The following is a 24,094-nucleotide window of genomic DNA, read 5'->3' on the forward strand; positions in this document are numbered from 1 at the left end:
ATTTTGACACAACTGCTCCCACCCCTTGTTTCAGAAAAGGGGTGTTGTTATGGGCCAGGTTGTACGTGCCTCTCGAATGTGTTCAGAGAATACCTTTTTTAGAGAGGAATGTAGTCTTCTAGCAGGTATGTTTAAAAATAGAGGGTACCCCAGTAAGTTAACCAGATCATCCGTGAAGTTGAATTGAAGAGATATAATGGTCTATTGGGACCTATTCTCAAGACAAACAACGAGATTTTGGTATCTGATGTACCATGTGAAATGGACTCAGGTGATGATCCTACTAACACAAGGAGAGGACAGGTCAATATTAATTACAACACCAGTTTCCTTACCCAGTATAATGAATTAGCAGTAGATACCCGTCGTATATTAAATAACAACTGGGAATTTTTAACACAGAGTTTGCATATGAATACAAACTTAGGAATGAAACCAGTGGTGGTATACAAAAAGGCGCCTTCACTAAAAACACTATTAGAATTTCCCCTTAGAACATACAGGGCAAATAAAGGCATGTTCAAGTGTGGACACTGTGGCTATTGTAAGTACATAAAAACTGGAACTTCTTTTTCCATTAGAGGAGTGAGATATTATATTAATCATAGATGCGATTGTTTTAGTCAAGGCGTAGTGTACCTTGCCACCTGTACACTATGCCCTGCGTTCTATTTTGGTAAAACCGAACGCCACTTGAAACAACGCATTTATGAACACATGTACGCAATCTCTAAAGGTGTTATATCCAATGCCCTAGCAAGACATATTATAGAAAATAATAACCACAGTTTTCTGTTTAATGTTGTCCAAAAGGTAGAGATTAACCCTAGAGGTGGGCCATGGCACCTCAAGCTGGAAGAAAGCGAGCTGTTATGGCAACTTAAAACAAATGCATATGTGTACCCAGGGATTAATGGGACGTGTTCCATTAAATGTCTGTTAAAGCAAAAAGCTCTTAACAGGTGAACTCCTAAATAATGACAATAATAATGCCAAAATAACAATAAATAATATAAAAACAAAAATTAGTTATTTTCCATGGGTTTTGGTCTCCTAATGAAAACAGCTAAATTTGAGTAATAAAATTATTTGAATTGAATAAACGACAAATTGGTGAAATGCCTTTAACTATTTATTATTATTTCTAACTATTTATATAAATAAATATTAGACCTTATTTAGGGATGAATGTGTATTTAATTTAATCTATTTACATTGTTTACATTTATATATGTATACATTAGATCATGGCTGCAGTCTCCTTCAACTCGCTGAATTTGCTATCATGGATTTTTTTACGTTAAACTTTTTTATGTGATTTTTTTGAATTTTTTATATTTAAATTTCTTTGATAAAAAATTCCTTAAGCAACTACCTTTATGTAACAATTTCTTAATTAATGTACAAATTTTATGTTTTGTTTATATGTTTTTTATACTTAACTATGAAGTAGTAGTTCTAGTAAGCTTGTATATATTTATTAAATTGATTAATTGATTGTTTAATTAATTTAATTAAACAATTATTTGGGTATGTGAGTGTATTTATACTCACAGGAAGTTCCTAAATAACTTGTCTGAGGAAGTGTATGTAATTTGGTACACAAAAACGTTTGCAAGTAAAAGATTTTGGATTTTACTTGGAGGCTGTGCTTTGTTGGATTCACTTATTGTTTTCCTAGGTTTTGGAACTTTTCGAAGTTTTTTTTGTGTTTCTACAACTGGAACATTCTTTTGTTCTTAAGCTTTCTTTAAGTGTTACTTGCTTCATAGATGACCTGTGAAAGGAATGTGTGTTGCACAGGATTGAAAGAAACAAAATCACCAGCACTTCAGCACTTCTAATTAGCATATTACTTAGGTCTCTTATTCAGTTAACCCAGCAATACACATACTAAGCAAATGTAAACAAAATTAAATTCTTAGCTTGTATAGTCTTAAAGTTACCAATTTTATTCCTTATAATTTAATAACATTCTCTTGCATGAAGTGCTTTAACATTTAAAAATACAGTTCTAAGTTTAGTTAAATGAAATATATTGATTATTTCACTGTAAATATAGTAAAATAGTAAAACTAACAATTTATATTCCTCATCATGAAAAATGGGTTAGCTTAAAATATAAATACATATTTACATACGTTTTGAAGCTTAAAGTCCAATACAAACATTTTACTTCAAGGGCAAGTCTGTTGTTTCAGAAAATAAGTCATCCAATTGGAGAGTAAAAGTCACTTGTTTTTAAGCTTTTTAATTTTAGAAAAAGTTTTGCAGGAATTCAACTCACTCTGTCTTGAGGGAAATATTGTTCAGTATGATTAAGGATTTTATTTGTTAAAAGTGGATGCCGCCTCCAGCATATGAAATATTTTAGTTCCTTCAGAACGAAATAATGTGATCTTTGCAGGAAACCCTAACTGCTTTAATATTGTTCTTTTTAACTTCCTGGATCAGTGGTAAACATGATTTTATTTTATTCATTACTTTACTACAGTGATCATTGTCAAATCTGACTACATGTTCATCTATTTTAATAGGTTGGCTGAACCATGCAGTTTTTATTATTTGATCTTTTTCTCAGCTAGACATAAACGTAACTATAATTGAATGTGGTGGAGAGTTTTCCTTTTTTGAAGGTGCTGTTAGGGATCTGTGTCTCCTTTCAGATGCAAAATATAGTTTCCAGTAGATCTGATGTTTTATTTAACTAAGTTAATAAGTTTATTATATTGTCTCTGTTATACTTTTCAGGTATACCACATATTCTGTTATTTTATCCAGTCTGTTTCAACTTTGAGCCAGTTTGGTTTTAAAAGAAATTGTCTGAAACTCTTAATCAGTTATTGTCCCTTCCTGATCATTTAAAGCTTCTTCCATATTGCTGATTTCTGCACTTTGTTTCATAAGAATTTCTAAATGTAGCACATGAGGTGAAGCAGACCCTTTGAAATTACAATCCAATTAATTATGTTTTGCCAAGCCTAAACCAAGCAGCAGAACTGGTTAAAAAATAAAAATGCTCGAGAGCAAAGCTAGTGGTGAAAAAAAATGGAATTTATGAAATAAAATCAGTTCTTTCATCCTGCAAATGACAGGGACTTCCTCAGAGTTGCGTCCACCAGCTTTCACATACAACTTGTATGTCTTTCCACCAATCAGATACATGGAGTGACTTCCATTTAAAACCATGTGCAAGATCCTGCTTGGGTGTCCTGCAGAGTCCTACAACAGCAGAGAGAGAAATGAGAGACTTTGGATTGTTTAAGTACCCTTTTTGGCTTGTTTTTTGCTATTTATTGTTAATTCCACCTAAACACTCAGTTTCTAGCATTTACTGATACTTAAAAAGCTTATTTCAGCAGTTTACTGTACAGTTAGCGTTGCCGCCTCACAGCAAGAGGTTCTCCGGTTCGATTCTCGGATGGAGTGCCTTCTGTGCAGAGTCTACATGTCCTCCCTGTGGTCGCGTGGGTTTCCGTGCCGAGCTGGCAACTCGACACCGTAAAACTCCACTGCCAATCATGAGCAGACAGATGATCCGCTGTGGCGACCCCTAACCGGGAAAAGCCGAAAGAAGAAGAAGACGACTGTACTTACTGTTTGCACTTTTTAAAATCGTTTTTGTGAGCATTTGAACTGTTTAACTGTTGTAGGCTACACACTCAAGTGTGATAGCCGTTTTACTGTGTTTTAAAGTGCTTATTTTCTTGTATTTGCCTTAATTTCTTGGAAAAAAAAACACAAAAAAAATATCTACACTTGTTTCCTGCCGTTCTGAAGCTAGTGGAGTCCAGTTTTCAGAGTTTGCTGAATCCAGGGCTGTATTGTAGTTTCTGTGTTGCCCATACCTTACTGGGATAAGAAGGAAGTTTCTCTGCTCACCAGTGAGAGTGGGGAGCTTTGAGCAGCCTATCTCTGAAGGAGTGGTTTTAGCTCAGAATTAATTACTTTATTGGCCATTTTGGGCTAATTTCTATCCCTTTTATCTTTCTGTTATAAAAAACGCATTTGCACAGTTTTGTGCACCACTCAGCGCCGGTTAGCTGGGGTTGACTGTCCCCGGCTCCGTAGTGTCTGCTCTTCAACTTTTCCCTTATAATTAGTCAGTCTTTCAATCTAAGCACTCAAACCTGCATCTACTAGCCCAGTACTTGTTCTAAATCTGCAGTAGCAATAAGCAACCCTCAGCACTCAACCCCCTTCACTTGCTTGGAGGGAATAGTCTTATTTACTTCCCCACTTGACAAGAAGAACAGTCTTTACTACTAACTCAGGCATGTCCAGAGAACAGCTCCCGGTGTACTCTCCAGTCTACCTGATGAACCTAGGCATCTTGAGGCAATGTTACAACTGCCTCTTGTACACAGACAGCCCTCTCTTCCTATGACCAAACACTAATACCTGCAAGAGATGCACTTATGCAGCCAAACTAGAGGCACAGTCAGTCAAGAGAAGAAGGTAAAATCTCACAGCACACCACTCGCATCACGTAGACCTATGAAACCAACACTTCCAAAACCTTCACATAGAAACACCAAGACATATACGGAGGCTCTAAATAAGAATCTGCCTAGGCAAAAAAGACCTCCAAAGCAGACGCGCAAGCAACCTCCTCCCACCAACACATCCCAAACAACACATAGCCCACAAACCCAATGTGCCACACAACCACAGCCCATAAGGCAAAACAACATACCAAACACACTAGTCATAGGTGACTCTATAGTCAGGCACACTGACGTCTCACTCACCAGGCTGAACAAAGAGAAGGTTACTGTCAGTGGCTTGTCAGGTGCCAGAATCCGCCAGATAATACATGCATTCGGGTCACTACAATACAAGTACAAATATGACTCTGTCATTGTCCATGTTGGTGTAAATGACCTGAGACATACCTCCCTGGACTGCATGAAAAGAGACATGGAAGAGAGCTCTCCGATTTTGTAGCCCAGGTAGGTATGACCCTAGCCCTGAGTAGCATCCTGCCTTCACCAAGAATGATACCACAGTACAAGGATAAAATGAACAACTTCAACAATTGGCTAAGCTTCTGGTGTCATTCAAAGGGGATCCAGTATCTGTCTGCTTGGGATGACATGCTTGACAGGCCATGTTGCTTCACCAAAGATGGTCTACTTCTATCACCCCTAGGTTTCCAGATATTGGCCAAGGCTCTTGCCGCCCCTATAGTACCTTTTTTAGGTAAGGCTCAAAAGACAAACCCACCACTGTAAAAAGTACAAGTGACAAAAAACTGAGGGTAATGATGCTTAATGCTAGGAGTCTAAACCTCAAAATGCACTCACTTGATGCACTCCTCAAAATGGAGAACATTGATATCTGTGCAGTGACCGAGACCTGGTTCAAGGCTCCCGAGAGCATCCCAGCACTACCAGGCTACCGGCCACGAAACCTGGACCAAAACCCCAAGGGCAGAGGTGAGTCCATATTCATCAAGGATGTCCATACCTCCAGGCTAGTTGCACAACACAATACATCAGAGATCATCCAAGTGCAACTAACCCAGGGCAAAAATGCATTTCATATTGTAGCTTGCTGTAGATCCCCTTCCATGACCCAGGACCTACACTCTATGTTCCTGGAGACATTGAAAAAAATGAGGGTCCAACCAATACCCCAATATTGGGAGATTTCAATTACCCCAAAATAAACTGGGAAAACTACTCTTATACTAATCCCCTTGCCCAACGATTCCTAGAATTTATAAACTCCAATGGCCTGGATCAACTTATCAACACCCCCACCAGGGGCAACAGTATTCTGGACCTGGTCATTACCAACATGGGTGACCGGTGCCCCACCACCGAGATCAACTCCTCGCTGGATAGATCAGACCATAAACTAATCACTGTAGACATCCACATCCCGACCCCACCCCCACACAAGGAAAACATCGTAAAAATTTTCTCCAAAGCGAACTTCAAGCTACTCAAAACAGAGGTGGCTAACTTCGCAAAGCCCCTGCAGATGGACAAAACAGTCAGGGTGGTTGAATCCTGCACAAAAGCACTCTGCAAGCACTTCCATGAGTGCATGGATCCCTAACAGGACCAAGACACTGTCCTCCAAAAAAAAAAGGAAGCCAATCCCTGCCATAAACAAACTCTACAACAGAAGGAAGAAACTGTTGCAAAAGAGAGTAAACTCCCATGAGTGGAGAAACTCCCTGACCGGTCTCAGTAAGAAGCTAAGATCCCTCGTCAAGTCTTCCAAAGCGAATTTTGAAAGGAAAATTGCCACGTATTCCAAAGACAACCACAATGCTTTCTTTAGCTAGGTCAAGAATCTCCATGGCAACTCCCAAATCTGCGCTGAGCTACAGCAGAATGGCACAAAATATACAGAACCAGTGGATATTGCCAACATCTTGGCAGACAGGTTCAGTGCTAACTTTACTTCTTTTTCACCCCCCAAAGGGCTCATAACTATACCAGATGATTGTTGAGCCCCGTTAATCATAAACATGCAGGTAAAAATGGCACTTAAAGCCAAAAACACAGCGTCCATGGGACTGGGCAACATCCCAGGCTGCATCTTACACAAACTCCAAAATGAACTAGCCCCCCACCTAATCACAGCCTCACTACAGGTTATGTGCCCACTGAATGGCACACAGCAACAGTTATCCCACTCCACAAAGGAGGAGCCACCACAGACCCCAAGATCTATTGCCCTATTAGTCTGACAAGCCTGGTCTGCAAGGCCATGGAGTGTATCATCATGGAACTCGTAAACAAAGACATTGGCAACCTCCAAACTTTGGACTCTGCCCAGTTTGGATTTGTAAAGGGTAGATCTGGTCTCTTAAACCAGGTAAACGTCTTTGAAACCGTCACCAAGGCCCCAGATGAGGGTAAGGTTGTCCACGCAGCCTACCTGGACCTCGCTAAAGCCTTTGATACTGTCCCCCATTCAGGACTCATAGATAAACTCACCAACCTTAACATAAACCCTTACATCACGAGATGGGTAGCCAACTGGCTCATGGACAGAACCCACACAGTGAGAGTTGCAGACTTCAGATCTGACTCCAAACCAGTGACAAGTGGAGTGCCCCAGGGTTCAGTACTATGTCCTCTCCTGTTTGGTATATACTTCTCCGAAGTGCAAGCGAACACATAGGGTCTATGGCTAACCAAGTTCGCAGATGACTGCAAACTGGGTGCCATAATCGATTCACCTGCCGACATAGACATCCTGCACAAAAGGGCCTCACCGAGACCGATACCTGGTGCCAAAACCACGGCCTCAAGCTAAATGCCAAAAAGTGCATTGTCATCCCCTTTGGGAAAAACACAGTACCCATGAACTACCAAATAGGTGGCAGTTCACCTAACACAGAGAGTGTGATAAGAGACCTTGGGACCCAAGTGGATAGTAACCTCACCTTTGATCACATTGCCACAGTGGTCAAAAAATCTTTCTACGTGGTCCACCTAATCACAAAAGGGTTCGCATCTATAAAAAAGGAGGTCATTTTTCCCCTCTACTCATCACTTATCAGACCCCTCATTGAGTACAATGCCATGTTTGGGATTTACTGCACAAGACACCTACAACAATTGGAGAGGCCTCAGAAGTACCTCAACAAGAGGATTGCTGGCCTCAAACAGTTGCCCTATGCTGACCGGCTCAAGAAACTCCAACTCTACTCGGTCGCATATCATTTACTCCGGGGAGATCTCTGTCTGATATGCAAAGCTATGTCAAACCCAGAATTGATGGACATGCTCCACTTAAAGAAATCCAAATCTCTCCGAGCTACATGCTCAAGGGACCTAAACCTCACCACAACAATAAATAAGATGTGTTGGAGGGATAGATTCATGTCCCAGAGACTTCCCATGCTCTGGAACAAAATTCCCATATACGTCAAGCAGAGCTCATCATTAGCACTTTTCAAGAGAAACCTTGATGAGTGGTTGGGTAATAAGAAATTCACCCCTGTGATGACTTCTGTGGCCCTGCTCGATAGAGGGGCAGGAATTTAATCTGTATGGGTGGCGAAAGCCAAGACACTTTTGGCTAGGCTTACTTAGCCGATAGCCTAGTACTTACCTATGAACCTGTAAATTTATCTTCATATCTATAAATTAAATACTTAAAAATAGTAGTTTTTAAAAAAATCGATATACCATATACATTAATGCGATAACAATATTAAAAAATAAATGGTAGTTGATAAAAAAAATAAATAAAAATTCAGTCACTACCTGATAGAATAGTAAAGTCAGCAGTGAAAGATGAATAGAATGTACATCATTTAATCCGTATTTGTGACTGATGTCTTATTTTAAATTATTCACCTTCATCTTAAGTACACTTGACATGGAAACTAAATTGTTTAATCCAGAGGCATTAAGCCTCAGTTTCAATGTTAATTCCTTAAATTCAATTGCATTTTCCAGGATATCTCCTTTTAATGATCTCAAAACCTGTAAGTCACAAAAAAAAATCAAAATTTCTTAAAATTTGTGCAGGCAGTCAAATGCCTATAAATGGCATTAAGCTGATGTTTTTTGATATCATATAGATGTTCCATTATATGATCACATAATATTCAGCCATTTTTTGCCAACTCTGAGGAAGTCCCTGTCATTTGCGAGAAGAATGCGAGTAGTTGATTTTATTTAGTAAATTTCAAGTTTTTCACCACTAGCTTAGTTCAAGAGCAGTTTTTTTTGTTGTTGTTGCTTTTTTACCTGTCATGTTGCTGGGTTTAGACTGGGCAAGGTAGAATTCATTGTAGTATAATTTCGAAGGGCCTGCTGCATCTTGTGTATATAGTTATTGGTTCTTGTAGATTTTTCTCATTTCTAAATGTTCCATCTTTCTGGTGTGTTCTTGAAATTTTCTATTATGTTAATCCTGTTCATCTATTTTACGTAATACATTCTGTGTACTAGGTATTACTGACTGGATTTTTTTTTTTTTTAGCACAAGAATCCCAACTACCATTTCGTAAGTGACTTATGTTGAAGTCCCTTCTCTCTTAACCTAGCAGTTGAAATTCTGTCAGGAAAATTACAGATTTTGAAGAACTTGAAGCTATCTTTTCTCTGACTGTTAATAAATAAAATTAGCTAACTGGTATCTTCAAATTTGAATATTGTGATTGTATTTTCTGTCAGAGAAAAGATTTCAGTCACAGAGCTTTTACTAGTTTGCTCTGTTTCTTGGCCACACCCCATATCTTAGATTGTTAGATGACATTGTTATTCTGTGGGATGGACCTGAAACAAAGGTAGATGAATGTATCAGTTTTTTGCACAGTTCCATAATTTATATTATTTACATTTAATTATGACAATACTAGTATGAATTACTATGGAGTATACCGATAAAGGATTTAACTCGGATATAGAGAAAACCCACCTTCAGCAATTCCTACTTGTAGTCCAACAATTTTCATCCTTTTTCTTTTAAAGAAATTTGGTCAGTGGGTGGAGCATTAGAGTGGCAAGAGTGACATTGAAAGATGATTTTCAGAGTGAAATGATGAAATTGCCGAATATTTTTATTCGAAGAGGGTACCAGAAATTAATGGTGGAAGAAACTATGGATGAGGTTAAGGAAAATGAGGAACCAAGTATAAGCAATTTTTTGGGACTGGCCATAAAGGGAAAGATGATGGTGTTGGTACAAAAGCATCTGTGAAATATGAGAGAGCCTGTGTTGTAAAATAGTTAATTAAACCAAAAAAAGCTAACTGCTGAATTGTAAGTCATCAAAAAAAAAAAAAATACAGATTCCCACTAGCTGCAGGTACAATTTCTTATTGAAAAATTGAGTGCTTTTATCCACGTCACTGTAGATGACTTCATATTATTTAATATGAAGAATGTAGTTAATATTCACAGGCCATCAAGAATATCATTAGGCTGAATTGGAAATTTTTGAAAGGTCATGAAGGGTTTTTCAGATATTAGGAAATGTTTACATAAAAGACACCATCAAACCTTAAGAGATTACTAGAGAACCTGAAGACAGGATTTAATTAGGTAGGACACAACAAAGGAACTATTAAATGTGGATAATATAACAAGTGGCCATATATTTTGTAAAGAATGCCTGCTAAATTAAATAATGCTTTAGGTTCTGTTGTCACGTTATGTTCCATTGTCACATTGGGGGGGGGGGGGCTGTTTTTCCATTTTTTTTAGTTGTGTGGCCAAATGCTCAGGGTGTTCATGTTTTTATGTTGGTAAACCAGACAGAGATCCCTAAGGAAGAAGGTCTATCAATTACAATTGGTAAACCAGAGAGAGAGAGATCCCTAAGAAAAAAGATCTATGAACACAGTTACAATATCCGGAAAAAATTCTTTGGCTAAACATGCGGATTCATGTAAGGACTTTAAGAAATTTTGTTTTGGGATTGTGGATGTAGGGGAGAGAGGAGCCCTTGGGGTGGCCATTGGAAGAATTTATTGGAATATAGGTAGCTTATTTGGCAGCTGAGATTGAACGCTGCAACACTTCCAGGTCTCAATGAAAATAATTTCATACAACCAGTGCTTAGATTAAGGGCTGCTAAACTATAATTATCAAATAATTATTTATAAGGAATTTAAAAAAAACTTTTTATCCAATTGAACATTAAAATATTGCATTTTACTGCAGTTAATCTTAATCATTATTATTGATTTGGTATTATGCAGTACATTATATTTCAGCATTTTTGGGGGGGTTGTGGCACATTCATTGGAAGCGCGATCTTAAGTACAAAAGAATATGTTTTGGGTTGTGTATTCTGAAGAAGTCTCCATTGTGAGACAAAAGTGCTCAGTTGGTCTTTATTTTTTAATGAGCTTGGAAGTATCATGTGTGATACTCATTTTGTTCCTTGCAGACACAAATTGTTATATACTATGGTGTTTTCACAAAATGCTTATTTCTGAACATCTTGTTGTGTCATTTTTCTAAATGACCAGTACTTGCATTTTGGGAGTGTCCCTGGTTTTAGACATCTGTCGATACTTCTTAAAATTTTGACTCTGGTTCTACAGGTAAGAGACTTGCTTTTCTTTCTGCCCTCCCAATAATCCTCCTCCATCATTATTTTTACTTCCTTACCTTATGCTGATCACTGTTGTCCCACTTTCTATCTGTATCCCTGTCCCTTGCTTCCTTAGTTTTTAATCCCTCCTCTTTGTCTAGCCCTTCACATGTCTCCTTACTCCATATCACTTTCTTGTTTTGGGCCTTCTCCACTCTTACTCTTTCATCCTTCATATCAATGACCTGATTGTGAATCCTCATCTTTCCTTCCAAAACTGACAGGCTCCATGCCTTTGCATTTATATAAGTACAGTGTGGATTGTACACTTTTTTTGTACATGCAATACAAAGTGTTTTTCTTACCAGGTTGTTTGACTGTTAAGTAAAAATTTCTGCCACTTAGTGATGAATCACAGTTTCTGTTCTTTCTGTTAACATTCATTAAGTGCTACTCTTTTGCCTTATAAATTGTATGTTATGATGGATTGTTCAGTTGTGACTATGTATGTTGTCTTTTTAATTTTGGCTGTGATCATAGCTAAGAAGGTTCCTCAGACCAATCAGCTTAACTTGTTAAACAAGAGGTCAACAGTTTTGTGAGTTAAATTAGTGCAACATATAGACGAAGCATTAGTAAATGTGCATGCATATGTCTGTGACATCCCACAGGAAGTAATGTCACGTTTTGGTTGTAATGAAGTACACGATATGAAAGGAAGATGATCTCTGCATTCACTAGCCTAAAGGTATGTAAGTATTATTCCTGTGTTTTAAAGATTCTAGTTTTATGCCTAAGTAAAAGTGAGCTGCCCCATAACTACAGTGAGAGAATTGATGAAACAAAGTACCAACTGAGTGCAAAAAAATATATGGTGATGTTTCCAGATGCAGGGTTGCTTTGTATTCCTTTCTTTGTCAGCTGTGAATCAGTTTGTTCTAAGAAAAAAAACTGAATTATTTGCACTGATGTACAGTTTTTGAAACCTGAGAAAATATGGATTTATTTTAATATATTAATAATGGGTTTTATGTTCATGTTTAGCATCTTGCTACAGTGCTTGTGTGCCAGAAGTCTGTAAAGGAACAAATAATCTATCCAGAATGTTTTCTGAGGATTCAAGCTTGTATGAGAAGGGCAAGGAATCCACTCTGTTGTATCACCCAGAAGGAGAATACAGTCCAGCATCTTCAGCTTCCTCTTCACTTTATTCACTGAACGTACCAGGTGATGGCACCTTTCAGAAAGAAACTTCATCATGTCCTTCAAATGTGACATCCACTACCACAACTCTGCCAAGGCCCGGAGATCCAGGGGCTCCTCCTCTCCCAGCAGAATTGCAGTCTGAACCAGAGGGAGCATGTGGTAGTCCCAGTGACTCTCAGTTCCTGCCACTAAGGTCACGGTCATCGTAACCATTGTTGCAGGTTTCCCTGTGATGATTATTACTAATGGTCCTGCATTGTAGATAAGTAATAAAACTGGGACACTTGTGGAGCTGCTACAACACTGTATAGGTTAAACATTTAAATTCCAGTCTATACCGGGTCTCACTGTGATGTTTCGGTGCAAAGAACTGCATTCCCTCATAAGGGCAGTAAACTTAATCATGTAATACTGTCTTGGTCTTTTTATTAGTTGGATGACCTGCTGCAGTGTTTTAAATGCTAATAAAGTAATTAATACCTTTATGAAGTATTGAATCTAGACCTGTCATTTATATTTTTGTTAACTGAGTTTTGAACAAATGTTGCAAGCTTTTGTACTCTCAGATAAGAACGTTTATGTAGTATGGCTGGCTGAGTATTATGTTAGTTTAGGAAGCGTGATTTCAGACATGATTCAATGTATATTGGGTGTCTTCAGCTAGGCATAACTGGGCATCTGCTTAGAGTGGATCCCCTTTGGTGCACAAGAAAACCTTTTAAATATAGTTTGGCACATTTCAGTTCTTGTTAGAATGACTGACTTGAATATTAATTAAATTTCAGGCACAGAACTGGTGGAATCCCTTGCACCAAATAAGATATTTGTAAGTATTTTCACACAGTTTGTCTAGTTTAATTTTGGGCTTACATGCTAACCACATAGTCTCACAGTAGAACATGACGATGACTAATTTTCCCAGATGAGATACCTAATGAAGTTAGAGAACCTGTGTGGATTGGCATGTCTAGGATATGAAGTCAGACATGTATGTTTTTAAATTCCCCTCCCTCTTAGTTAATGTCTTAAAAAGTACAGTGTTTGGTAAAGCACATGTTTGAAGTAACAGTTGTCTGAATTGGTACTTCTCTGTGTCATTTAGGTTTTGAACTAGAGCCAAGGGATGAGGTTACAGAGAACTGTGTATGTATTCTGTATTACTGAACACAGAATGTAGACTGCTTTTATTATGTCACATGGAAAAATGTGAATTCTGATCTTTGAAAATTCCTTCCTTATGAAGATGACTTTTGAGACCTGATTCATTAAATAAATGGGCAGCAGTTTGTGTGGGGTAGTGATTGCACACAGTATCCTGTGCTTTACACTTAGGCAAATTAAAAGTTATAATTAGTCATCATAAAATGAAGGGGAAATATCCTTTTACAGTCAGAGCCCCAAGCTTTCCTAGTAGGTGCAAAAAATCGGGCAGTGTACTAAACTGAAACTCACTGAGCTGAGTCATTTTTAAAAGAATGTGATGCTAGGAAACAAGTTGTACAAAGGTGTGATACTTTCAGAAAAGTTCAGCTTTGCATAAGATAAAATGTCAGTTCTCCCACTTATGTCATTCTTTTTCCTGTAATAAAAAAAGCATATATGTCATAAATTGCATATTATCCCTTCCAACTAGCAGTTTTGTTAAGCAAATCATATTTACCAAGATTTTTTCTGCTGCTACATGATTGGGTCCACACACATTTCAGCACGTCACTACTGTAATGTTTCTTTGTGAAGTTTCTCATCCATATCTTATTACTGAGCTGGTATGACAACCCATCCTTCTCAGGACACAACATAGGATAAGCTGGGTTCTCCAAAAGATGCATTCATTTTAGTATTTTTCCATCCACTTTTTGCAAGCCTTTTAACTTTTGGATGGTGTTTGTGTATAGGGTGTATGTGTAATTTGTTTTGGAGTTTTGTTCATTTTTAGGAACTGTTTTCAGTAGTCACAGTCCCAAATTTGATTCTGTGCTGCAGTGATTCTCTGGCCTGTGAGATGCATGCTGATCCTTACTTCACGTGTTGTACTATGAAACTAAAATGTGTTTGATTCCAAGTGGAATATTTCCTACCCTGTTTTTGAACTAGTGTCAGTAATATACCAGTAGAGTATCTAGGCAGAGGTAACCTTACAAGTTTTCCTGCGGTTTTTCTCATAGTCAATAATTCCATATTAATTCATTATCTTCATTTCCTTGCATTATTCCCATTATTTCACATTGCTTATAATGCAAAGCAGGTTGTTGTGTGAGTTGTTTTTACTTCTCAAAGTAGTTGACATTCTCCACATACCAAAACTGCGTGCTGCTCTTGTTCTGGGTTGGTGGTTTTGAAGGAAATTTGTTTTAGTACTGTATACAGAGAAATTAGTACTATATACAGAGAAATTAATTAGTTTGCTCTCTGGAATTATGTTTAAATTAAAACTAAGAAAATATTTAGCAGCATTAAAATCTGTTGAACCTGAGTTCTAACTATTTGATGTATTATAAAATGTAGTATTTTGTGTCACTGAAATGTCTTTTTATTTATTTTGACATTTATTTGTTGACTGGGTATGTCCAACTGAGCAAAAGCCCTTTTTCAGCAGAAGCCCAGGGAGAAAAGCTCCAAAACAGAACACATTGAAGATACAAATATTGATTAAGACTATAAAAAGCTTTGAAAACAATCATTAATGTAAATACAGAAGTAGCTATTTATGCAAACAAAAATTAAGTACAGTACAAGTCAGATAAATCAGCAGACAGTGTGGTTAATGAGTGCAAACAAACTGGTAATTACTGTAGTGGATAGAAGAACAGGTAAACAAGGTCAGGAATATATAAAAAAGAGCGAGGATATATCCCAGTGGAGTAGTATTGAGCTCTGCTTTCAGTTTGTTTCCTCATTACAAATAATATGAATTTAGTAGTCATAAATATATTTCAAAAGGGTTAGATTGTCTATACAACCCTGTGTATTGCTGTGAATGATAGTGTTGCTTTAATGTTAGTGTTGCTATACATGTTTATTTACTTGTTTATTTATTTACTTACGTTTCTATCATTGTTTACTGGGAAGGTCTGGCTGGGCAGTAGCCATTTTCACCAGAAGTCCAGGGAGAAGAGCTCTGTTTGTTCACACTGCATTAACATAATACCTAAAGGTTTACTGGGAAGGTCTGGCTGGGCATAGCCATTTTCAGCAGAAGTCCAGGGAGAAGAGCTCTGTTTGTTCACACTGCATTAACATAATACCTAAAGGTTTACTGGGAAGGTCTGGCTGGGCAGTAGCCATTTTCAGCAGAAGTCCAGGGAGAAGAGCTCTATTTGTTCACACTGCATTAACATAATACCTAAAGGTTTACTGGGAAGGTCTGGCTGGGCATAGCCATTTTCAGCAAAAGTCCAGGGAGAAGAGCTCTATATGTTCACACTGCATTAACATAATACCTAAAGGTTTACTGGGAAGGTCTAGCTGGTCAGTAGCCATTTTCAGCAGAAGTCCAGGGAGAAGAGCTCTATTTGTTCACACTGCATTCACATAATACCTAAAGGTTTACTGGGAAGGTCTGGCTGTCAGCCATTATTTCCAGCAGAAGTCAGGAGGAGAGAGCTGTACATAATACCTAAAGGTTTACTGGGAAGGTCTGGCTGGGCATAGCCATTTTCAGCAGAAGTCCAGGGAGAAGAGCTCTGTTTGTTCACACTGCATTAACATAATACCTAAAGGTTTACTGGGAAGTAGCCATTTTCAGCAGAAGTCCAGGGAGAAGAGCTCTGTTTGTTCACACTGCATTAACATAATACCTAAAGGTTTACTGGGAAGGTCTGGCTGGGCAGTAGCCATTTTCAGCAGACGTCCAGGGAGAAGAGCTCTGTTTGTTCACACTGCATTAACATAATACCGAAAGGTTTACTGGGAAGGTCTGACAGCGCAGTAGCCATTTTCAGCAGAAGTCCAGGGAGAAGAGCTCTGTTTGTTCACACTGCATTAACATAATACCTAAAGGTTTACTGGGAAGGTCTGGCTGGGCAGTAGCCATTTTCGGCAGAAGTCCAGGGGGAAGAGCTCTGTTTGTTCACACTGCATTAACATAATACCTAAAGGTTTACTGGGAAGGTCTGGCTGGGCAGTAGCCATTTTCAGCAGAAGTCCAGGGAGAAGAGCTCTGTTTGTTCACACTGCATTAACATAATACCTAAAGGTTTACTGTGAAGGTCTGGCTGGGCAGTGGCCATTTTCAGCAAAAGTCCAGGGAGAAGAGCTCTATTTGTTCACACTGCATTAACATAATACCTAAAGGTTTACTGGGAAGGTCTGGCTGGGCAGTAGCCATTTTCAGCAAAAGTCCAGGGAGAAGAGCTCTGTTTGTTCACACTGCATTAACATAATACCTAAAGGTTTACTGGGAAGGTCTGGCTGGGCAGTAGCCATTTTCAGCAGAAGTCCAGGGAGAAGAGCTCTGTTTGTTCACACTGCATTAACATAATACCTAAAGGTTTACTGGGAAGGTCTGGCTGGGCAGTAGCCATTTTCAGCAGATGTCCAGGGAGAAGAGCTCTGTTTGTTCACACTGCATTAACATAATACCTAAAGGTGCACTGGGAAGGTCTGGCTGGGCAGTAGCCATTTTCAGCAGAAGTCCAGGGAGAAGAGCTCTGATGTTAAGTTGTCAATCTCGCCTTCATTCTTGCTGGATGGGTTCGGAGCCGATACTCGGCTCCGACTCGGCACTTGCTTTAGCTTGAGAACTCCTTTTACCAGCTCGAGGCAACCCTATATCCCATGATGCAAGGCGGAACTACCCCAGATCTCATTTGCCGCTTAGCGAAAGAGGTCTCCTTTGCCAGCTGAGGTAAGTTTTTTCCTTGTGAAATAAGAAAAAGATTAGTTAGGGGTTTATTTTTCCCTTTTAGTGTTAGTTTAGTCTGTAGTTAGTTACAGCCCACCCTATTCCCTTGTTTTCAAACTTTTTATAATCTTTAATCTAAAGTTTTTTTTTTAGTCAGGCCTAATTCCCCATTGGTTATTCCCTTCCTGTGTGTTTGTGTAAGGAATTAATTTGTGTGTTTGTTGGGATTGTTTGTGTTTCCATCCTCCTAGGATGTCAAAGGAAGGCAAGGTCTCAGGCTTCAAGAAGTGTGACCAGTGCTGTCAGAAAATGTCTCTGACAGACGGTCACACTTCTTGTGTTTATTGCCTGGGGCCTTTGCACCTGCAGGACTCCTGTGCTTTGTGTCATGCTTTTAGCCAGAGAGTCTTGCAGGAAAGGAGGAATAAGCTCATCCTCCGAGGCTTACTTAAGCCAGAAGGTTCTCCTCCTAAATTAGGGTCAGGAAAACCTCCTAAGCCACCGAAGGCTCAGGCTACAGTGTCCAAGCCTCCTCCGGTGGCTCCGGCTCCGAGCCGACATCGCCCGGCTGGAGCCGATACATCTTCTGTTCAAGTAGTGGGTTCGCCGACCGGCTCCGATACCCTGACTACTGTGGCCTTGTGGGCCCCGGCTGGAGCCGACACTTTATCCAGCATCGGAGCCGAGATATCCTCGGCTCCATCTGGAGTTCAAGGGACTTCGGCTCCGATGGCTTCACCCGTAAGAGATCTCGGCCCCTTCTATACTGAGTATCCACTCGGCTCCGTGGTCTCCTCTTTGTCGGAGCGGAGCCATCGGAGCCGATCTTCGAGATCTTCCAGGCTGTCTGACCACGATTTAGAGAGGGTGGTAAGCAGACTGTTGAAGTCTCAGGCACTGGCCCAAATGCTCCATAGCCCGTCTCAACAGACTTCGCTATAGCCCCAATCCTTGAACTTCCTCCTCCGACTCCACACCGGAGTTCGGGCCGGAGCTTCGGGACAGCGACTGTTTCGATGCCGGAGCCGATACATCCTTCGGCTCCGTCGTCCTCGGCTCCGATCTCCTCCTTGAGACCTTCCTTGGAGGGATCCGGTCATCGGGTTTCCACTGTCGGCTCCGAGGGGGCTAGTGGCATCGGGCCCTTGTCCGACCCGCTCTCCCTCGGGGCTTCGGCTTTGGTAAGCTCGGCGCCGACATCGGCCTCGGAGCCTTCTCTCTCTTTGGAGCAGGCCATTCCTGTTTCTTCGGAGCGGGTGTGTTCCGGCCTCCTGGGGAGAGGAGCCTTTGAGGTGATGAGTGTCCTGGCCTCTGAGCCTGGTCAACGGTCCATCCCTCTAGCTCCTCCCTCTTCAGTGCCTGCAGATGCCTCTTGCCAACCTCTTGCTCACAGGCCCAGGGATCCATCGCCCCAGGTTTCCCCACTGGGAATTTCCTCCTCTTCCGAGGTTTCTCCTGATCCTGCAGGGGAACCCCCTCGGAAGAGGACGTGTAAGAGGAAACACACAGACTCCCCTGAGTCTACTACATCTGATACCGACTTAGATGAGTCGGAGGGTTCACGGTCCCCTCTGAGGATGTCTCCTTTTCAGACATCCTTGAGCTCCTCAAACAGAGGGGGAATTGGCCCTCCATTGATCCCTCCGAGGATGAGTCGGTATACCTGGAGGCTTTTGGATCCCGACCCTCCACCTCCTGGGTGTCTCCGCCTTTCGACCCACTTATGCAGGTAGTGGCTCGGAAGGCGTGGGCGGCTCCAGATTCTGTGGAACCTGTCCCCATAAGACTATCCAAATTCATTACGGCCCCTTCGGATAAACAGTTCCTTTCCAAAGGTGTCTCTGTGGATGCTATGGTGGTGGCGGCGGCCACTAAGAAGGATGCTTCAGTACCTGTCCATCCTCCTAACAAGGATTCTAGGACCATGGACAGGTATGGAAAGCAGATGTTTTCTTCAGCGACCTTTGCTATGCGTTCGCTGAATTATCTTTGTCACTTCACCAGGCTTCAACGAGATATTCTCAAAGAACTGGGTGAAGTAGTCCAGGATCCTTCTGCTGCTGGGGCTCAGGAAAAGATTGCCTCACAGCTTGCTATCCTGAATTCCATATCTAACTCCTCCATGCGGCTCATATCTTATGCGGCCGATGGAGCGAGCAGGGCCGCAGGCACAGGAGTTGCTCTTAGACGCCAAGCCTGGATGCGGCTGTGTAATTTTGCGGACCCCTTTAAGGCGTCCTTCATTAATACCCCCTTTGATGGTTCAGCTTTGTTCGGACCTCAGGTGAAGTATACCTTGACCAGGTGTGAGCAGGACGGTAAAACTCTTTCTGCCGTTGGAGTCCAATTTTCCACTCCTCCTAGACCATATCCCAAGGGTCAGAAGGGGGGGAAGATGTGGTTCCGTAAAGCCCAAGGAGCTACACCGGACACGTGGTCAGTTTACCCCAGAGGCAGAGGGGGTAACAATAATAGACGCCGCCCTAGAGGCAGGGGGGGTCCTCAGAACCAGGGCAACAGGGAGTCTCTTCCTGAGAAGCCTTTTCCACATCCCTGAAGTGTTGCCCGACTGTCCACCCTTGGAGGCAGTCGGGGGAAGGATTTCACTGTACCCAGTAGCCTGGCAATCCCTATCCCAAGAGAAGTGGGTACAGTCGATTATATCCGAGGGTTACAAGATCCCCTTAGAAAGGTTTCCCGTACCTCTACAATCCCTTCCAGACATCTCACCCGGTCAAAGGGATTTGGCAGAACAGGAGGTTTCAAAACTCCTAGAAAAAAGAGCCGTCCAGACAGTGCCGACAGACCAAGTAGGATCCGGCGTCTACTCAAGATTCTTTTTGGTCCCCAAAAGGACGGGAGATTGGAGACCAATATTAGACCTGAGCAATCTGAACAGATTTGTCAACAAGGCAAGATTCCGGATGGTCACGCTTCAGTCCATTCTGCCCTTTCTGGGCAAGGACAACTGGATGTGCTCTATAGACCTTCAGGATGCGTACTATCACATAAAGATTCACAGACGCCCAGAAGGTTTCTCCGCTTCGCTAGGGACCAGTCATTACCAATTCAGAGTACTGCCCTTTGGCCTCACTTCAGCCCCCAGAGTGTTTACCAAATGCATGGCAGTGGTCACAGCTCACCTGAGACGTCTAGGATTCCAGGTGTTTCCTTATTTGGACGACTGGCTCCTCTCCGCCACCACCAAGTGTCAGCTTCTTCAGTCCAGAGACTACACCCTACAGCTTTGCAGGAAATTGGGAATTTCAGTAAATTTGAAAAATCTTCTCTGCTGCCTTGCCAATCTATCACCTTTATAGGCAGAATTAAACACCGTCAAAATGTTAGCCAGACTAACAGATCAAAGAATTCTGGACATCCAAAATTTGTTGCTTCTGTTACAAAGCAACAAGATCAAAGCCAGATTTGTCCTAAAGGTTCTAGGTCTTATGGCTGCGGCCATTGTTCTTCTACCACTGGCTCGCTTCCACATGCGTCTCCTGCAGTGGATGTTATTCACGCAGTGGTCGTACCACAATCTTCCGATGAGACACGAAATCTTAGTCAAACAGTCGTGCAGGGCTCATCTGGGCTGGTGGATATCTTCCCCTCTTCTTCATCAGGGCCGACCCTTTATTCTCCCTCCTCCAGTTGCCACAGTCACTACGGATGCCTCTCTGATCGGGTGGGGGGGGCATTATCAGGGCAGGATGGTCCACGGGACGTGGCAACCCATAGAATACCATCTGCACATAAATGTCCTGGAGATGAGAGCAGTGCTTTTAACGTTGCAAGCCCTCGACGACTTTCTTCCCACGGGGACTATTGCAGTACAAACGGACATGTCCATGGTCTGGTACATCAACAAACAGGGCGGAACCAGGTCCTATCCGTTATGCCGAGAAGCTCTCAGACTTTGGCAATGGGCGATCTCTTCTCAGCGGTTTCTGATAGCAACGCACATCCCCGGCAGGTCCAACCTATTGGTGGACAGGCTGAGCAGATCTATTATGATGCCTCACGAGTGGTCTCTCAATCAATCTGTAGTGGATCAGATTTTTCTGAAGTGGGGCACTCCTTGTTGCGATCTTTTCGCTACCCCTCAAAACAACAAGTGCCCAGACTATTTCACTCTATTTCCCCTTCCAGGTCAACCCCTGAGAGACTCTCTAACCCAGGATTGGCCTCGGGGACTTCTTTATGCTTTTCCTCCCTTTCCCTTGATTCCACAAGTCATTCAGAAAGCCACCATTTTGAGAGCCAAATTGATCCTCATTGCTTCATATTGGCCTCGACAAATTTGGTTTCCGTCTCTGCATCGTCACCTTCTGGTGCAGCCCTGGCATCTGGACCCAGTTACGGATCTTTTGATCCACCAGTCGGGTCAGCAGCACCGGGCCATTCATTCTCTCAACCTCACTGCTTGGTTGCTCCACTTCCTTCCCTAGCCAGGCTACCAATGATTTCTGACTCAGTCAGAGACATTTTAGTGTCTTCTTTGAAGTCGTCCACTAGGACTATTTATGCTAGCAAGTGGCGGCGTTTTTCGATTTGGGCAAACTCCAGAAATATTGATCCTTTACTGCTCCCATACATTCTGTTTTAGATTTCCTGGCGGAGGTTTTTCATTCAGGATCCTCGTCATCTACAGTCAAAGTACAACTGGCTGCTATTTCCAAGTATCATGTTGGCTTGCATGACAATAACATTATGTCTCCTAGATTATGCAAGGCCTTTTTGAGGAGTTTTCTCCTAAAACCACCTATAAAGCATCCTCCTCCGCAATGGGATCTAAACTTAATGTTGGCATCCTTGATACTACCTCCCTTCGAACCGTCTGCTTCATGTTCTTTGAAGTTATTGACGTGGAAAACTATATTTTTACTGGCTGTCACTTCTGCAAGAAGAGTTTCCGAGATTCAAGCTCTCTGCATTTGTTCACCTTATTTGGTTTTTCATAAGGACAGGGAGAACTAACCCTTCCTTTCTCCCCAAGGTTGTATCTCAAACCAATATTAACCAATCTATAGATCTACCAGTCTTTTTCCCTAACTATTCCAACAGAGCTGAACAGAAACTGCATTTTTTGGATTTCCATCGTCCGCTCAGGTACTACTTGCATAGAACTAAACAAATTAGAAAATCGGACCAATTGTTTGTTTCCTATGCAGAAAACAGGATAGGTCTTCCAGTTTCTAAAGTGACCTTATCCAGATGGTTGACTTCCACCATTTCCTATGTGTACACTCTCAGAGGCAAACAACTATCTTCTAAGCCAAAAGCACACTCGACCAGGAGTCTATCCACTTCTGCAGCCTTTCAGGATAGGCTACCCATTGATACCATTTGTGCAGCGGCTACTTGGGCCACGCCTCATACCTTTGTCTCTCATTACAAGTTGGATTTGGCCTCCAGAGATAGGGCCAGTTTTGGTTCCACAGTTCTCAAGAGTCTGTTCCATTGAGCCACCCGGGATACAGGTGCTAGGGACGCGGTCCCATCCAGCAAGAATGAAGGCGAGATTGACAACTTAACATTTAGAAGTTATGTACCTACCATAACGTTCCATGTTAGTTGTCTTCTCTCGCCTTCTTTCTTGCGTCCCTCCCTCCTTCCCCCTGGCCTGGACAGATCTTGGAGAGTTCCTATTAGATCGTTTCCTCCGGTACGTCATTATGAGGATTTCTTTTAGGAACCATTGTTCCTAATTCTGTTAGGATAGTCTTTAGCAGGGTAAGTTAGCTGCCAAACAAGATCTGAGGTAGTTCCGCCTTGCATCATGGGATATAGGGTTGCCTCGAGCTGGTAAAAGGAGTTCTCAAGCTAAAGCAAGTGCCGAGTCGGAGCCGAGGATCGGCTCCGAACCCATCCCGCAAGAAAGGCGAGAGAAGACAACTAACATAGAACGTTATGGTAGGTACATAACTTCTAATTTGTTCACACTGCATTAACATAATACCTAAAGGTTTACTGGGAAGGTCTGACTGGGCATAGCCATTTTCAGCAGAAGTCCAGGGAGAAGAGCTCTATTTGTTCACACTGCATTAACATAATCCCTAAAGATTTACTAGAAAGGTCTGACTGGGCATAGCCATTTTCAGCAGAAGTCCAGGGAGAAGAGCTCTGTTTGTTCACACTGCATTAACATAATACCTAAAGGTTTACTGGGAAGGTCTGGCTGGACAGTAGCCATTTTCAGCAGAAGTCCAGGGAGAAGAGCTCTGTTTGTTCACACTGCATTAACATAATACCTAAAGGTTTACTGGGAAGGTCTGGCTGGGCAGTAGCCATTTTCAGCAGAAGTCCAGGGAGAAGAGCTCTGTTTGTTCACACTGCATTAACATAATACCTAAAGGTTTACTGGGAAAGGTCTGGCTGGGCATAGCCATTTTCAGCAGAAGTCCAGGGAGAAGAGCTCTATTTGTTCACACTGCATTAACATAATACCTAAAGGTTTACTGGGAAGGTCTGGCTGGGCAGTAGCCATTTTCAGCAGAAGTCCAGGGAGAAGAGCTCTGTTTGTTCACACTGCATTAACATAATACCTAAAGGTTTACTGGGAAGGTCTGGCTGGGCATAGCCATTTTCAGCAGAAGTCCAGGGAGAAGAGCTCTATTTGTTCACACTGCATTAACATAATACCTAAAGGTTTACTGGGAAGGTCTGACTGGGCATAGCCATTTTCAGCAGAAGTCCAGGGAGAAGAGCTCTATTTGTTCACACTGCATTAACATAATACCTAAAGGTTTACTGGGAAGGTCTGGCTGGGCATAGCCATTTTCAGCAGAAGTCCAGGGAGAAGAGCTCTGTTTGTTCACACTGCATTAACATAATACCTAAAGGTTTACTGGGAAGGTCTGGCTGGGCAGTAGCCATTTTCAGCAGAAGTCCAGGGAGAAGAGCTCTGTTTGTTCACACTGCATTAACATAATACCTAAAGGTTTACTGGGAAGGTCTGGCTGGGCATAGCCATTTTCAGCAGAAGTCCAGGGAGAAGAGCTCTGTTTGTTCACACTGCATTTAAAT

General features: G+C 41.5%; 1 protein-coding gene across 1 annotated transcript in view; it reads left to right on the forward strand.

Annotated features, from left to right (window-relative positions):
* The window catches only part of BCL10 (BCL10 immune signaling adaptor), a 509,008-nt gene extending 496,298 nt beyond the window's left edge, over window positions 1-12,710 (forward strand). The window contains exon 3 of the mRNA XM_044073843.1: window positions 12,064-12,710. Within this exon, the coding sequence (XP_043929778.1) occupies window positions 12,064-12,434 (371 nt within the window). The 3' untranslated portion in view covers window positions 12,435-12,710. The remainder of the gene's footprint in view (window positions 1-12,063) is intronic.
* The last annotated feature ends 11,384 nt before the right edge of the window (window positions 12,711-24,094 follow it).

The sequence above is a fragment of the Protopterus annectens genome, chromosome 6.part0 (assembly GCF_019279795.1).
Source record: "Protopterus annectens isolate FY-2018-M chromosome 6.part0, PAN1.0, whole genome shotgun sequence".
NCBI classification, from domain to species: Eukaryota; Metazoa; Chordata; order Ceratodontiformes; family Protopteridae; genus Protopterus; species Protopterus annectens.